Genomic DNA, 15,425 nt, shown 5'->3' with positions numbered 1-15,425 from the left:
GAGGTTCAGGCTTATTCACCTTTGCACCCCAGCTCTGTGCCGGCATTCAGTGAATGTTTGTTGAATGAATGAATGAGTGCAATACTTCTTCAGTAGGAAACTTTAATTGAATTTCTCTTTTTTAGATGTCAAAAGAAGCAAGCAACTGAATATTATAAACAAGTGATAAAAATAAAGGAAAATGCACTCACAGCGACCAGCTCATTGTTCACCAGGAAGCAACTGAGCATTAGCTTAAACGACACTGTGTAAATTAGGTAATTGTGCTGATGTGTTTTTATTAGAAGCAGGTGACTGCCCTTTGTTTCATTTTTAGACTTCATTTATTCTAAAAATGTCTTCAGTTTGGAAGCAAGCAGTTCCTTTTCCACATATTTTCAACTTCTATTGCTACTTATTTACCTTTCCTTATTAGGAAAGTGTCTTAATCTGTTCAGGCTGCTGTCACAGAATATCACAGACTGGGTGGCTTAAACAACAAGATTTTATTTCTCACAATCCTGAAAGCTAGAAGTCCAAGATCAAGACACCCACAGATCTGGTGTCTGGTGAGGGCCCATTTCGGGTCATAGACAGCTGTTTTCTCACTGTGTCCTCACAGGGTAGAAGGAAGGGGCTGCCAGCGGATTCCTAGACTGGGGTCGGGTCTATCCCTCTCGCTGCCTGTTGCTTCTGTAATTACTGCTTTTCCCCCTTCATGGGATGAGTTCCAATTCTGTCTCTGAGTTTCTTCCACCAGAATGTTATTATTACCTCTGCTTTATGGTGAGGGTTGGGTGTCTTTGTCATGGGTACTAGCTCAGCTGGGTGGATTTACAAGTTCAGGGCAGTCTTACGGGGTCCTGGGGAAGAACTCCTCAGAGGCTTCATGCGAGAAGTGTCTACTCTCTAGGCTCTGCCGTTGCCTGGGATCAGAGTGGCTGGACCTCATCTTTTACTGCTTCAGGACTTATTTGGCTCAGTAGTCCATTAGCCTGTTCTACAAATTGTGGCCACTCAGTGGATTGTGTCATTTGCCTGGAGCGTGCTGCCAAACTTGGGAACTGAGGAGAATAGAGGGTTGAACTGGAGGCTGCAAAGTGCTTGGACAGTGTGCGGGAGAGTGGGGTGGGGGCATTGGGGGTGTGGGTCCCACAGGGCAGCACTCCCCAACCTTTGTGCCTCCAATAAGTGGGTTACCAGTGTGCCAAATAGAGACCTCTCAGATCTACGGGAGCTTTATTTATTTCTTCCAGGAGGCTATACAAGAAATATTTTCCATGAAGTGTCATGACTAGAAACATTGTTGGGCCTCCTGAGATCTCATTGCCACAGGACACAATCTACTTTAGCCTAAATGAGTTGTTTTTATCCAGAGGTGATTTTGTCCCTGAGGACAAAAGTCTTGAGAAACTTTTAATTGTCATGACTGGGGTCAGAGAGTGCTACTGTCATTGAGTAGGTAGAGGCCTGGGATGCTGCTAAACACCTTACAATACCCGGGACAGCCTCCTCAACAACAAATTATCTAGCCCCAAATGTCAGTAGTGCTGAGACTGAGAAACCCTGAACCAATCACTTTCCCCAGCATATAGGTTTGCCATCTGTTTTACAAGAACACATGATTGTTTGCATCCCAGTCATTTGCTGAGGAAGAAAAAGGCTTAAAATAGTCAGTGCTTGCAAGGAAAGAATATTTTTAGTCCATTGATTTGAGAGTGTGGTGTGTGGACATTATTTTTTTCCCAGTAAGGGTTTCTAGGCTGAGTGTATGAAAGATATTGTTTACAAACAGCAAATGCAGATGCAAACCTGGAGAAAATCTGTGGAAAAGGAACTAACATACCCAGTCTGGTTTCTTCATATAATATTTTGTTACCAGTTTTGGTGTGTGGTCTAAGATGGAAGTGTAATATATTTATTTACTTTCAGCTAAGAAGGCTTCTGTATTTGGAACTGCAGTGTTTCTGTGACTTCTTAAATGAACCTTTAGCAGACATTTCAGTTTTGCAGTCAATCTGCTGTGTGGTTATGATCAAATATTTTTCTGTGAGGAGCCCTATCTTGCCACCATTTTGTTGTTTTTATCTCCTGCTATTGAAGTTAGTTCATTTAACTTCAATACAATAGGAATATTGTAGATAGTTAGTTCGGCTGTTACTGGGAGATTCTTGGGTTTTGGTTTCAATCTGTGGTGGTGAGAGCAGGCCAGGATCTTCAGTGCATGAAGATGACAGCGTTAGGAGGGAACGTAGACTGTCTGTGGAGACATGTGAATCTGTTGTCCTTCAATATGTAGGATATAATTTCAGTTTTCCTACGTAGTAGAGAAAAAACTTTGCCTTGACCCTCTTTGGGCCCCTGGGCTGAGCATGAAAATGAAACTGAAAAGACAGAAAGAGATTTTTACCATCCTCATTCCACTGGATCCTGCAGACAGGAATCTGGAAGGCTAACTTTGGTAAGAAGTCTTACTTTCTGTGGCTTTTGTAAGAGGTCCAAGATCTAATCGCAGCTTCTGGACCAAGCAAGATGTCCCAGCCAATGGAATGCTATCTTTGTCACCAAAACTGAAGAGGAGGGAAAAAATTTATTTTCCTCCAGGCTTCTGGGTTTTCCTGTTGGGCTGCTGTAAAATTAGACAGAAAACATAGCTTAACATGAGAATAGCAAATTTATTACCATGTGCATCAGCTTACAAATGGGAGCACGCAGCAGTGAGCACCTCCCAGGGGTGATAGAACATGGGTGTCTATGTACTTGAGTAGGGGAAAGGGCACTTTAGAAAAGCAAATTAGTTTTTGGAAAGATACACGGTCCCTTGGAAGAAGAGATGATAGGCAGTTTGTAAGTGTCTGTCTGGGTGAGGTGATGGCTTCTTGTGTCACCAAAGAAAATTTGAGTTACCCCAGGGGAGGGATTTATGACATTGAGTCTTTTCAGGAGGCTGTTTAGGAACACAAGAGATTTCAGGACCTCAAATGCCTTCAGCTCAAAGTAATTCTTATGTCATTGTGGCATTCTTTGGGGTGGCATATCCTGATCCCTTTTACCTACCTTTACTGGAAAGTGTCTGTCTAATTGGAATGTGTCTGAGTGGACTCCATAAAATAAGAAGCCAGAGTCTCTTATTTTATGGGGACTCCTTACCATTAGTCATTCTTAAAGAAATCTGAAGCCATCTGTAGTAAAAGTGTTACCAAATATTAGTCATGGAAGTAGTCCTCTTTAAAATCGACACTATGTATTTTTGCATTGAGGAACAAAAAAAATGATAGTATACTGACCATTATACTGTACTCAGTCTACATTTATTTTTAGTGCTTTATACATTGTAGTGCATGATGAAATTGTAGCAATATTTAATTTTACTTGACTAGATTGTAGATCTGGGGTGGTTTGGAGAATCATCCACCCCATAAAGATAAACAAATCTCCTATTGCCCCCCTTGGGGCACTTACATATGAATGGCAGCTCAGTTGAAAGGCATTGCTTGCATCCCTCTGCTTTTGTGACTTCTAATTGCTCATGTATGAAATGATCTTTGAGCAACATAGGTTTGAATGGCATGATTCTCATGATGCTCATGTATGAAACGATCTTTGAACAACATAGGTTTGAACTGCATGATTCCACTTACATACAGATATTTTTCAAAAAATATGGGAAAATTTTTTAGAGATTTGTGACAAAAAAAGATGTTTTCTTTTCTCTAGCTTACTTTAGTGCAAGAATATAGTATATAATACATATAACATGCAAAATATATTATTCAACTATTTATGTTATCAGTCAATAGTAGGCAATTAGTAGTTCAGTTTGAGGGGATTTAAAGTTGTATGTGGATTTTTGACCTCATGGGGGTGGGTGTCCCTAACCTCCACCTTGGTCAAGGGTCAACTGTACTCATTGTTTGTTTCCTGTGTCTGTAGCCTGTCTCCCCTGTGGGTCAGTTCTTTGGGTGCTCTGCAGGGGGCTGCCTCTTACTTCGAAGTGGTCCCCTAGTTTCCACAACATGAATTTTATGAATGCCATGTCGCCTGTGTTTCAATTCATATCATTCTAAACATACCTTCTAAATCTGGTAACAGTCTATCTTGGTCTCTTCTGGATTCAGTAACAAACAGAAAAATAGAGGGAAACTAGGTCCCCTGTGCTTCAAGGACTGTCCTAAGTGTTCTGAGGGATATGAAAGCCAAAGTTAACTTCTGCCTCCAAGCAATTTCTTGTTTAGTCCGGAGGCAAAACAAACCTATAATCAAAGAGATAAGGTGAAAGGTTTAAAGCATAGCCTGGTCAGAGGGGACTGAACTGGATTTTAGTTTTAGCTTGGCCACAATCAGGCATGTGACCTTCAGCAGGTCACCTTTCTGGCCCAGGTCTGTTTCGGGCCCTATCTGCAAAATGAGGATGGTGAGTTCTCCGAGGCCCTCTGCAGAGTCACTCCATGCCTAAATGGCAACCAGGACAGTGGTCTGTGGTGGGAGGTTTTGCAGGAAAGCTTCTTGGGGGTCCCCTTAAGGAAGCAGCAGGTGTGAATTGTCTGGGAAGAGGTACTCTAGGCAGAGCCACATGAACAAAGGTAGGAGTGATAGGGGGAGAAGTAGGAAAATTGGCAGTGTGCTAATTGACAGCAGTCCTGCTTGTGGGCAAGTGGAGATTTAAGACTGAAGAAGCCTTGGTGACCAGTGATCCTCTTATGGGCACTAAGAGGCAACATCTTAGGGCTGTTAGGGGGATTCTGGCTAAATGGGCCTAACTGGATTCTTGCTGAAGGTAGGCCAGAGTGATCAGACATCATCTGGGGGATGGTGGGCGATGAGGAACCTGATTTTCTAGGGTGATCAGGTATCGAGGATGGCTAAACTGGCTTTATGGGATTCTTGCTAAAACTGGACTATGCAGAGATGAACATGAAAGATCAACAGGCCTAGCTGAAAAAGAGCTCAGAAGAAACTGAAGACAGTTTGGCTAATGAGAGGATCTGTCAGGTGGCAGTCTCTGTTTCAGTTCCTAGGGATATAGCAGTGAACAGGACAGACAGAGGTCAACACTGCCTTCCCTGGGTTCACACTGAGGCAGATGGCTGTCACACAACTAAGTACAAAACTGTAGCTGCCACTGTGGAAAGTGCTACTAAGGAGATGGTTGTTAGATAGCTGAATACACAGTGGTTTAACTACAATTGCGGAAAGTGCTATCATGGCAAAGTGCAAGTACTCTGGGGGACCTTGACCTGTTAGATGGAGGGGGATGCATCAGGGATGCTTCTCAGGGAGTTGCCCTCAGAAACTGAATCGGAGGGATGAGAAGTTACTTGCTAAGTATCGTGGGGGGTGTTGGGGTGGAAGAGCCATCTGGGCAGGGGGAACAGAATTTGCAAACTTGGAAGGAGCTAAAACGGCCAGTGTGGCTAGAAGGCAGAGACCAGCGTGGGGGAGAGGGTGCACAAGGAGGATGTCACTCAGCCCCTTGGTGCACTCAGGGATTTGGAATGTTACCGTAAAGGCAACCGAAAGCCAGTGCAAGGTTTCTGCAAAGCAGAGGGATTATTAGGAACCTTGTCATTCATTCCTCTAGCATTGTCCACACAAGAGATCTCTAATATGAAAAGCCAAAATAATATTGTGAATCCAGAATTATGAAGAAGCTCGAAGGTTTTTTGACACTCGTTTTCTGTTTCCTTCCAGTGTGAGCATTGTGACTTCCCCGACAGACTGAACCCCCATGTACAGGGGCTTTGACATTCATTCTATCTTCAGAGTGTCAGGAAGAGTGCTGGTGAGCCCTCTGTCGGTGCAGGGAGGGTGAGGGAGTGGATAAATAGCTTCCTTCTGGGTATTTGTACGTTTGCCTGGGTACCCAGCAGAAATGATGCCTCTGCTCTAGGTTCACAACGTTGACTCAAATTGTATTTTAACTTACTGAAACAATAATATTTAGGGTTGACTTTTCAGTGTGGATTATATAGTAACGATGATAGTTGTTGCTTGAAAGTCTTGGCACCTTCCTTAGTCTTTTGATTTACTTTTGATCCACATGTAGAATCCAGTGTCATCTTCCAAGGGCTATGAAAATAGTGGGCTTCCTGCGTTGCTAATTTAGAGTTTAATTATCCTCATAACATTTTAATGCGCGAGATTATAGTAAGCATATATTAAAACGATAGATTTGTGAGGGGTGATAAATCCTAAAATTTATTTCTATCATAGTTTTGTGAGGCACTTATTCGGAATGAAATCGCTGTTTAATATACCTTTTGCAGCTCATCTCCTCTCAACTTTGATCTAGTCTCAAGAGCAAACCTTAATCTAATAGATCTGTTAACTCTAGAGATTTTAGTGCTGATCCTCTTGATGCAAAGAGCATTTTTGTGATTTATGTTCCAAGCTGACTCTGACACAGAGAGATCTTATTGTTCTCCTTCTCTGGTAAGTGTTTTCAATCAGCCTATTGAGATATCATTTCAGTGGAAGAAAAAAACAGAAATGTGGCATTTCATATTCCATTATATCAAGCTGAGTGTTCTGTACTGAATTGTGTATTTTGGATGAAGTGTGGTAGATGAACATTATGTTACTTCCCTGTCCCTGGGATTCTTTTAAAAAAGAAATGCCAATCATCTCAGTCAAATTTAGAAGGAAGAAATTAAGCAAAGGCTCTAGTGGGTGACTTTTAGGAGGGTGAGTCAGTCCTTTTCTTCCCATTTGGTTTTAAAAATGCTTGGCTCAGCCAGCGCTCTCTTTTCTATAGCAGTAGGTCCCTTAATCCAAAGAGTCAGGTAAGCGATACAGACCAACTTTGCATTTTAATTTTAACTTAAACATACAAATGTAATTCTTTACCCAACCTTTAAAATTTAGAATCAAGGTCTTTTTATTTTTTAAGTGGTCCTCTGATTGGAATTAGATGTAGTCTTTTTCAAAATGCATCACCCACATTTCTACCTTTCCTTTCTGTAGGGTGAGAACTTAAACAATTGTGATGCAGTCTGTAGGATCCTTCTAGGCCGCTACCTTCCCGCTTTTATAGCTGTCTTGCACACTCATAATTTGAAAGAATTCCAAAGCATTTAGCATGTTTTTCATAAAAAATAACTTTTATTTCTCACTCATAGCTGATTAGTTTGTATTATACTTACTTCAGTTACTAAAACTGGACTAACAAATCCAATGGGCTCTTGCTGGGACTCAGTGGTTAGAACAGAGGGATGCCGGCACAGCAGAGATGCGCCTACTAGCCACACACAGTTAGAGCGTCCTGGGCACCAGGTAGCATGTTTGCAGAGGGACTTGAGGGCCTTGGTTAATCCAGCCATCCTGGTTATGTCTGTTAGCAGGGCTTCCTTTTCACCTGTTGCATGCTTAGTAATTTTTAATGCGCTACACGTTTATAAATGCTCTTGGTTGCGAACAACTGTCAAATAGCCCTTGTAAGTGTAGCAAACTTTTAAACCTGAAAGGGACTCCAGAGACACCTCAGCTAATTTAAAGCTGAGGAAATAGCAGATGTGTCATATGACTTACACCAGTTCAGTTGATCAGAGAATCCTATGAATTAGATACTAGAAGCCTTGAGGCTTAGAAAGATCAAGTGACATTCCAAAACCTCGAAGCTAATAAGTAGTAGATGTCAGACTTGGAACCCAGTCCTCTGACTCTAAATCCCTTGCTCTTTCTGCTGTTTGTGGGCTCCAGGACTTAGTGATCTTGTTAGGAAGAAAAGCACATAAAAGATAACTGCCTCCCCCAGCCCCACTGTGATACGTGCTCTGACAGACATTGGTAGAGGGTGTGGGGCATCACAGAACAGAGGCAGAAAGTAAGACTTTCCAGGGAAAGTGACTTGGCTGTGAGTCCTGACAGGTGTTTGCCTGGTGAAGAAGGTGAGGAAGGGCATTTCATGCAAGAAGGATAAGCATGAACAAGGGCAAGGATGGTGAATCAGGGTGGTGAGAATCTCAGAGACAATGTTGGAGTGACCAGCAAGGCTGAGAGCATGGAAAATCTTGTCTGTCATGTTAAAGGGCTCCAAAGGGGAGCTGCTCTAGGATTTCCAGCACTAAAGGTCATGAGTAACATTGTATTTGTATTTTAGATATAAAACTCTTGTGGCTGAATAGAGGATAGAACTGGCTGAGAGGAGACGGGAGAGTGTCCTGTGTTCCCTAGACAAGGACAGCAGAGATGGAGAGAAAGGTTGTATTTGAGATTGGATAGGTAAACCCAACAGAGCTCAGTGCTGGATTGGAATATGGGAGGTGAGGGAAAGGGATCAGTCAAGGGTATTCCCCAGTTTGTGGCCACATCAGAGGCCAGCACAGCTGCGTGGATTTGCTGCTTCCATTCCAAGATAGGAAGCACAGGTTGGGGGTGGGGGTGGGAGCCACGATGAGTTAATTTGGGGCATGTTGAGTTTGAATCTCTCGTCTAAGTGGAGACATTCGGGAGGTAGTAGGATATATGAGTCTGGTGCTTGGGAGCTAGAAGAGAAAAACATTTGCAAGTGCTTAGCATACACTCAGTAGAATGGTTGAAAGAGCCAGGCCGGATATAAGACAAGAAGGTGGAGGAGACAGAACTTGGGAGAATGCCAGTACTTAAGGAGTGGGCAGAGAAAAGAGTTATGGAATCAGTAAAATTAAGGAAGCTGAGAAAGGGGAGGGCTGATAACTGGACTATGAGGTTGAGAGCAGACCACTCAGTTTAGCAATGTAGAGGACACAGGGAACCTTTAATTTCGGTGGAGTGGTAGGGACAAAAGCCTGCCTGTTTGAGAGAGAAAATGAATTTGTTCTCTCTACCCAAAGGTGGGACCTACATAGGCCCAGCCCCTTGAATTAGTGCAGAGTGAGCTCATGAATATTTGAGGCAGATGATAGAGGTCACCGTTTTCCACCTGCAGCTAGGTCCCTATGAGCAGCAGGTCCCTAATAAGTAGTGGATGTAGGACTTGGAAGCCCGTCCTCTGACCCTAAATCCCTTGCTCTTTCTGCTGTTTGTGGGCTCTAGGACTTTGTGATCTCATTAGGAAGAAAAGCACATAAAAGATAACTGCCCCCTCACTGTGATATGTGCTGTGACAGACATTGGTAGAGGGTGTGGGGCATCACACACAGCAATGGTCTCAGTGGAGAGGGGTAGAGGACCCCCTCCCCACTGCCCCCAAACACACACACCCTCTTTTATTATTTTCATTGGGGAAAAAATTGAAGGCTCATGGAGACATCCAATTGCAACGTTTTACTTTATTTGGGACAATGATAAGACAGCTTTCTCCCTCCCTAAAATGTATAAGACATACATTTATTGAAAGAATGAGTAAACAAGCTTAATTTCTTAAACTGAAGGGCTTCTGGAAAAAACTTTAGACATAGCACACTTACCAAACAAAAGAAACTTTCAACCAAGAAACTTTAGATATTTAATTACACATTTGTAGCCTGGGCCCTCTACTTCTTAACTCACCAGCTCCCAGCACAGTGCACAAGCTCGTTGTTAGATAGTGTCCACAGAGTCTGGACTCACTCGAGGACACTTTCCGAGGACCTCTGTCAACACCTGAGATTTTCCTTGTTAGCTGGTGACAACCACGTGAATTGCAGCTGTGGGTTCAGGAGTAAATAAATGCAGATCTGCTGTTGCAAAAATCTTGCTTTCTTTTTCCATAGTAAATCATAAAGATACCACTTTATTTTTAATATTAAGTCTGAGGTGAAAAAAGGAAATTTGCCATTATAAATTTGAGAACAGATTTTCAGGGAAGTTAGGAGGACCTTTTCCCACTATTCCCAGCCCCAGTTCACACTCTGTTGGAAAGAAGGTGAGTATGGTTCCATCTAGAAGTACAAAATGGAAAAGATAACTGATGGTTACTTCCTAGTTGTAGTTTTATGGAAAACTAAGGAACCAACACAGCAGGGAGATCAGTGTTCTCTTTTCCCACTTTGAGAAGTTATGGTGCTTGGTTTCTAGGGACCTGGGTTTGAATCCCAGTTCTGCTATTTTCTTCTATTTTTTTTGTGGCCATCATCTCTCTGAGTCTTAATTTTCTTATGGCTCAAAGAGCATATAATCATGTCTGCCTATAGGGTTATTCTGAAGCTTTAATGAGATCATGTACACAGAAGGACCAACAGAATGCATAATTAAATACTAGGTTCTCTCCCCATCCAGGGCAAGGACGAGCAGTGGGAGGAGGTGCAAGGCTCTTCTCCAGCTGAAAGGACAATCCAGCAGGAGGGAAGAGGCAGTCAAGGGCATGGGCTCAGGGATGAGGCGAGCCCAGGGTTATCTTACCACAAACTGGAGCAAGTTACTTGACTTTCAGTTTTCTCTTCTTTAAAAGATAATGAACATGTACTGAAAATTCTATGGAAGGACACATGTTTTAAGGAGGAGATGGCCCAGATGGGGGCCAAGATGGGAGATACTTTTTGCTTCATATCTTCATGCATTTTCATTTTTAAACATGTGGATATGTGTCCAATTAAAAGAATAAATGATAAAAGAAGACAAATGATGATAGTTTATACCTTACAGGATATACAGGCCTAACAGATGGCAGTTACCCACATAACCTGCAGTTACTGTTATTAATAGAAGGATGATGGCTGAGACATCTGCAGTGTATTTTACCTTTAAATACCCAGGAATCTCTTCATTGTGTATCTAGATGGAGGCCCTACAAGCACCAGCCTTACATTACATTTATAATCAATGGTATGAATTTAGGTCTTTGGAAGCAATCTTGTAAATGAGTGGAATGAATAAATGAATGTCACTTGCAAATTACATTGTAAAATGTATTTGTTTTTAAGTTTTAACACATTTTAGAGAATTAAATTATTGATAATGATGCCTGGCATATATATAAAATACATGTGTGTGTGTATATCTACATATATATATGTATATATATATATACATACACCCTTCACCTAGATTCACTAGTTGTTAATGTGTTTGCCACATTTGTGTTCTTTATACATACACACAGAGGCACATATTTACATACATATATTTTTTTGCTGAACTATTTGAAAGTTAGTTGCAGATATGATACTTATCTCTAACCACTTCAACATGTGTTTTCTTACTATAAGGACATGCCCCTAGATAACCACAATACAGTAATCAAACTCAGAAAATTTGACCATGACATAAGACTATTATTGAATGTACAATCCATATTCAAATGTCCCCCAGTGTCCTAGTAAATGTTTTTTTATAGCTGCTTACTATTTGATCCAGAATCCTATGTAAGATCTTCGTTTTACTTGGTTGTCTGCTTTAGGTTATTTAAAGTAGACTTGTTGTCTTTCAAGATGTCAACATTTTTGAAGATTCTAGGTCAAGTTCTGCCCCAATGTCCTTTAACATGTGCCTGTCTGTTCCCTTATAATTAGACTCAGGTTGAATGTTTTTGGGAGAAACATGTAACAGGTGATATTCCAGAACTACCCTTTATACAACTTTATCCTTCTCTTTTAAATGTGGGAAGGCAGGAATAATTTTAAAAAATTCTAATGTTCTTATTTTCAAATATCCAGCAAGTCAGTTACTGATAAGTGACTCTAGTCATGATTGAGGCAGTGGGCTATTTGTACAGATCATTTGATTTAAGGGCAACCTACCTGGGATCTTCTCATTCATCAGCCTATGTAATCCTGCAGTGAGTTTCTGTTCTCTGTCTTAAAAAGAAGTAAGTTCTGGTTAGATGTATGACCTCTTGACATTTTTGATCTTTTGTAGCCTTCTGAGGGAAATTGAATGGATCCAGGCTAGGGGATGTTGGCCTCAAGGCATGAGCCAGCAATATTTTGAGAGTTCTAGGAATGGCGCCTTATTGTGGGAGCATTTGCTTAAGCTACTACAGTGTTCAGAGCTCTAATAGGGTGAACTCTGCAATGTGCATGAACGCAGATAAGCTTTGGAGGGCTAAAAGCATAGACGTGGCACCTCATCCAGTTTCAAAATGGGCTTCGGAAAAGGGAAAAAGTTCTTGAGACCCATTATTTCCATTTCTTTTGAGGAAAAGACCCCACAGAAGACACAAAATAATGTTGAAATAAGGAATGGCTTAGAAAAAGAATCACCAGAGAAGAAGAAAGATTATTCCAAGATCTTATGTTTTAGTAAAATGGATGGTGTAGTAAAGCTTTCACAGCAAAGGATTTTGTCTGGTGAAAGCGAGCATGGAAAAGGCCAAATCACCATAATTTTCCGGCATTCTATGCTAAGGTCTCTTAGCACAAATAATCCCTGGGAATCCATACCTTAATTTATATCAGAAAAGTGACTTTTTCATAGTCTAGATAACAGTTCAATCTCTCAGAAGTGGTTTTTGCAGAGATCTTATTTTGATACAAAACTATTGAAGACCTCAAATGATACTAATAAAGAATAAAAATCATCTATGGGCTCTTTGGTGTCTTTTTTTCTACTTGTCTTTATTTAGAACTCTGTGATAAATAAAGGTCTGATGATAATAAAGGTCTAGGGATTTGACTTTTTAGCTCCTTAAAATATTGTAACAGATTATAGTTACAAAAAACAATTTTTAAGTGATTCAGATTCTATGGTAGGTAGAAAATTGTTGATCCCACAGAGTTCCAGATCTAAAACACTGAAGCAATGTTATTAAAGTGATTGTGTTACTTTTACGTTGCTATAGTTTATGTATTTTGAACTTATGAATTAATTTTCCAGGTTAAAAAAATTACAATTGCTACACCAAAACTTTTTTATGAAACATGAATAAGAAAAACTATAAATTGAAATAAACTAAAACCATAAAGTAACTTTGAAGTACTAGAGTTCATGGATTTGATATCATATATGTTTTAAACATTTTAATTGCCTCTCATTTTATCAGTGATTTGTTGCCCATTAACTATCAAGAGTCACTAGTTGGCTACCTTCTTCCCTGTCACCCAACTAAATCCTATATACTATGTTAGGAAGCCAAATGGAAGAATGGGCTCAGCCGTGTGACCATAGGACAGTTGTTTTACGTAGCTTCAGTCGCATTACTCATAAAATGGGAGAAATTATGGCACCTACTTTCAGAATTACTGAGAAGACTGCATGAGATAATGCAAACCATCAATAAATAGTAGTTATCATCTGTCACTGTCCAACCCAGAGGCCACCTTTTTCCATGAAGCATCTTCTGACCTCTCCAGCCCACGCTTAAAACATACACTAATGCTTTGGTTTATTTGTGTGAAATCAGGCCCCACCTTATTTCACATCTGGTGTTACGGTCTTTCAGGCACAGTGTCAGCCTTGAGGGTTACTCCCCTACTCTACCCAGCACCCTGCTCAACGGCGACACAGCAACCAACGTCTGGGAAGTCCTCCAAGTTCAGTGACTCTCAGCTGGCCCGTATCAGTCTTTCCTGCAATTGTAGGAGCCGAGACTTGACTCAGTCACGCAGAAATGTCCCATGGTGGGGGTTACAGTTTTTTTTTCTTTACCACAATGCACAGAATAGGTGCAGCCTAGCAGGTCTGAGAGGAGACGTGTGCAGCACCAGTGAGCGTGGGCAGGAGCAGGAGCTGGGTGGAGGTGTCCCGAGGGCTTCCCTCGCGAGGGGCACTAGCCTTCTAGGCTGTGCAGCCGGGAGTGCCCTTCAAAGGCCGCAGCCCCACGCGCGCGGCCCTGGCCCAGCTGCCTCCTCATGGGCGTCCCTGGAAGGATCCAAGCTGGCGATCCGGGGACGTCCCAGACCTGCCCCCGCGGTCCGGGGGAAATCGAGAATTCAGAGGCTACTAATGCCGAGAGAGTCACTTCCTGAAGTCGGGGACAGCAGTACATGGGCCGCGCTGCCACAGTCGCGGGAAGGCCACAGACCGCGGGAGGAAGGTGCTGCGGGGCTCGGCGGGCGGCGCCGGGGTCACGTCTTGTGGCGCAGGGCCCGCGACGAGCCATTCCTGTCCATGTGGCGTCGGCCTGACTGGGCCCGCACCACGGCAGTGCCACCTCCCCACGCCGCAGGGTCCTAAGTGACTGCAACAGGGGAGGCGCGCAGTCCCTGCCCCCGGCCCCAGCCCACAGCGTGGCAGGTCCAGGTTCGGCCTGGACCCCAGCCCGGTCCGCCTTGGCCCCGCCCACAGCCCCCTTCCCCGCCCAGGCCCCGTCCCCGCGGCTGCTGGAGGGCCGGCCCTCGCCGCCACGTGTTCCGACGCAGGGAGCCGCCGGGCGGCCGGGCTGAGCGCGGGCTGATCCAGGGCCTCCCGGCGCCACTCACTGCTGGGCGGCGGCGAGCATGGCCACGGCGGCGGCGGCGGCGGCGGCGCGCGGGGCCCGGGCGAGGGCGGCGGCGGCCCTGCTGGGCGGCTGCGGGGCTGCGGGCCGGGGACGGCTGCGCGCGGTCTCCGCACGGCCCCTGTGCACGGCACCTGGGACCGCCGCGGACATGAAAAGCTACCTGTGGGAGCGCTACCGGGAGGCGAAGAGGAGCACGGACGGTGAGTGCGGCGCTGCCGCCGGAGCCCCTGGCCCTGGGGGCCCCTCCCCGCCGGGCTGGTGCGTCAGGTCCCCTCCCAAGCGGCAGCGGTGAGCGGCACCCTCGGACCCGCGCCGGTACCGCTGCGGACCTCCAGGGCACCCCAGTGCTCAGCCTCGCCGCCCCCAGTTCCAGCCGCGCGCGACAGTGCCTCTGCAGTGAGATTCAGGGAAACGCGGAAAAATGCGCTTCCAGGAACTTTACAACTCTTGCCTTTCTTCGGTCGGGAAAGACATTTTATAAACTCTTGGGAGTTTTAGCCAGAAATTTGCATCGGAACCGCCTTGGGCTTTTCTGGAGGTTCCACAGACATCGCTTGGGAGACCGTCAACCCCCCCACGCACCGTTAGGTATTGTTAATGACGAACAGTAATGGTAACAGCTGGCATCCGGCAGGCGGCGAGTTTCCCTGCAGCCGAGCTGCTGGACAGGTGGCAGTGTCGGAGGCCGATCTAGTTTTCTTTTTTTAGGGGATAGGGTAGGATTCGCTGTTTGAAATAGGTTGAGTGCTCAGGGATTCCCGGGAGGGACTAGGATGAGTGACTGGAGTGTGGCCAGGTGAATATAAAATCATCTCGTTTTGATTGTTAGTAAGGAAAAAGGAAAAGGCAGAAAGGGGACCGAGTAAATACTAGTGCCAGGCAGATAGACTGTTTCCCTGAATTCTCCCCATACCTAGGAGGTAGGTGCCCCATCCCCATCCTAGATATGGGAAAGGCGAGACTCAAGTTTAAGGAACCCGCCAAGATCACACCTTGACCTCAGGTCTGTCTCAGCCCCGGACCCGTTGTCCTGGTTCTTGGGCTGCCCAGCAGTCCAGCAGCAGCTGACCATTTGGGAACTGCTGTCAAGGGGTAGTGATAACCCATTGGTGCTCCTTCTTTTAAGGAAGATTTAGAATAGAAGTTTTTACACTTTTTCGGGAGGTCGTGG

The 15,425-nt window shown here is 44.1% G+C and overlaps 2 protein-coding genes across 7 annotated transcripts in view; both read left to right on the top strand.

The window, feature by feature from the left end:
* LOC108395223 (putative tetratricopeptide repeat protein 41) overlaps window positions 1-12,285 on the top strand; it is a 52,284-nt gene extending 39,999 nt beyond the window's left edge. Inside the window, 4 exon segments of the mRNA XM_073214323.1 lie at window positions 126-250; window positions 11,560-11,653; window positions 11,734-11,841; window positions 11,843-12,285. Of these exon segments, the coding sequence (XP_073070424.1) occupies window positions 126-250; window positions 11,560-11,653; window positions 11,734-11,841; window positions 11,843-11,987 (472 nt within the window). The 3' untranslated portion in view covers window positions 11,988-12,285.
* Window positions 12,286-14,146: 1,861 nt separating this feature from the next.
* The window catches only part of NT5DC3 (5'-nucleotidase domain containing 3), a 69,851-nt gene continuing 68,572 nt past the window's right edge, over window positions 14,147-15,425 (top strand). For 4 of the 6 annotated variants that reach the window (XM_037007119.2, XM_073213733.1, XM_037007118.2 and 1 more), the window contains exon 1: window positions 14,147-14,454. In XM_037007119.2, coding sequence (XP_036863014.2) covers window positions 14,253-14,454 — 202 coding nt within the window. In that variant the 5' untranslated portion in view covers window positions 14,147-14,252. Of the gene's footprint in view, window positions 14,455-14,492; window positions 14,843-15,425 lie in introns of those variants that run through there. The other 2 variants (XM_037007120.2, XM_017657317.3) reach the window with 2 other exon arrangements.

Source organism: Manis javanica, chromosome 10 (assembly GCF_040802235.1).
Source record: "Manis javanica isolate MJ-LG chromosome 10, MJ_LKY, whole genome shotgun sequence".
Classification (NCBI taxonomy): Eukaryota; Metazoa; Chordata; class Mammalia; order Pholidota; family Manidae; genus Manis; species Manis javanica.
The sequence above is the reverse complement of the archived record's forward strand: the minus strand, read 5'-3'. Positions and strand labels throughout refer to the sequence as shown.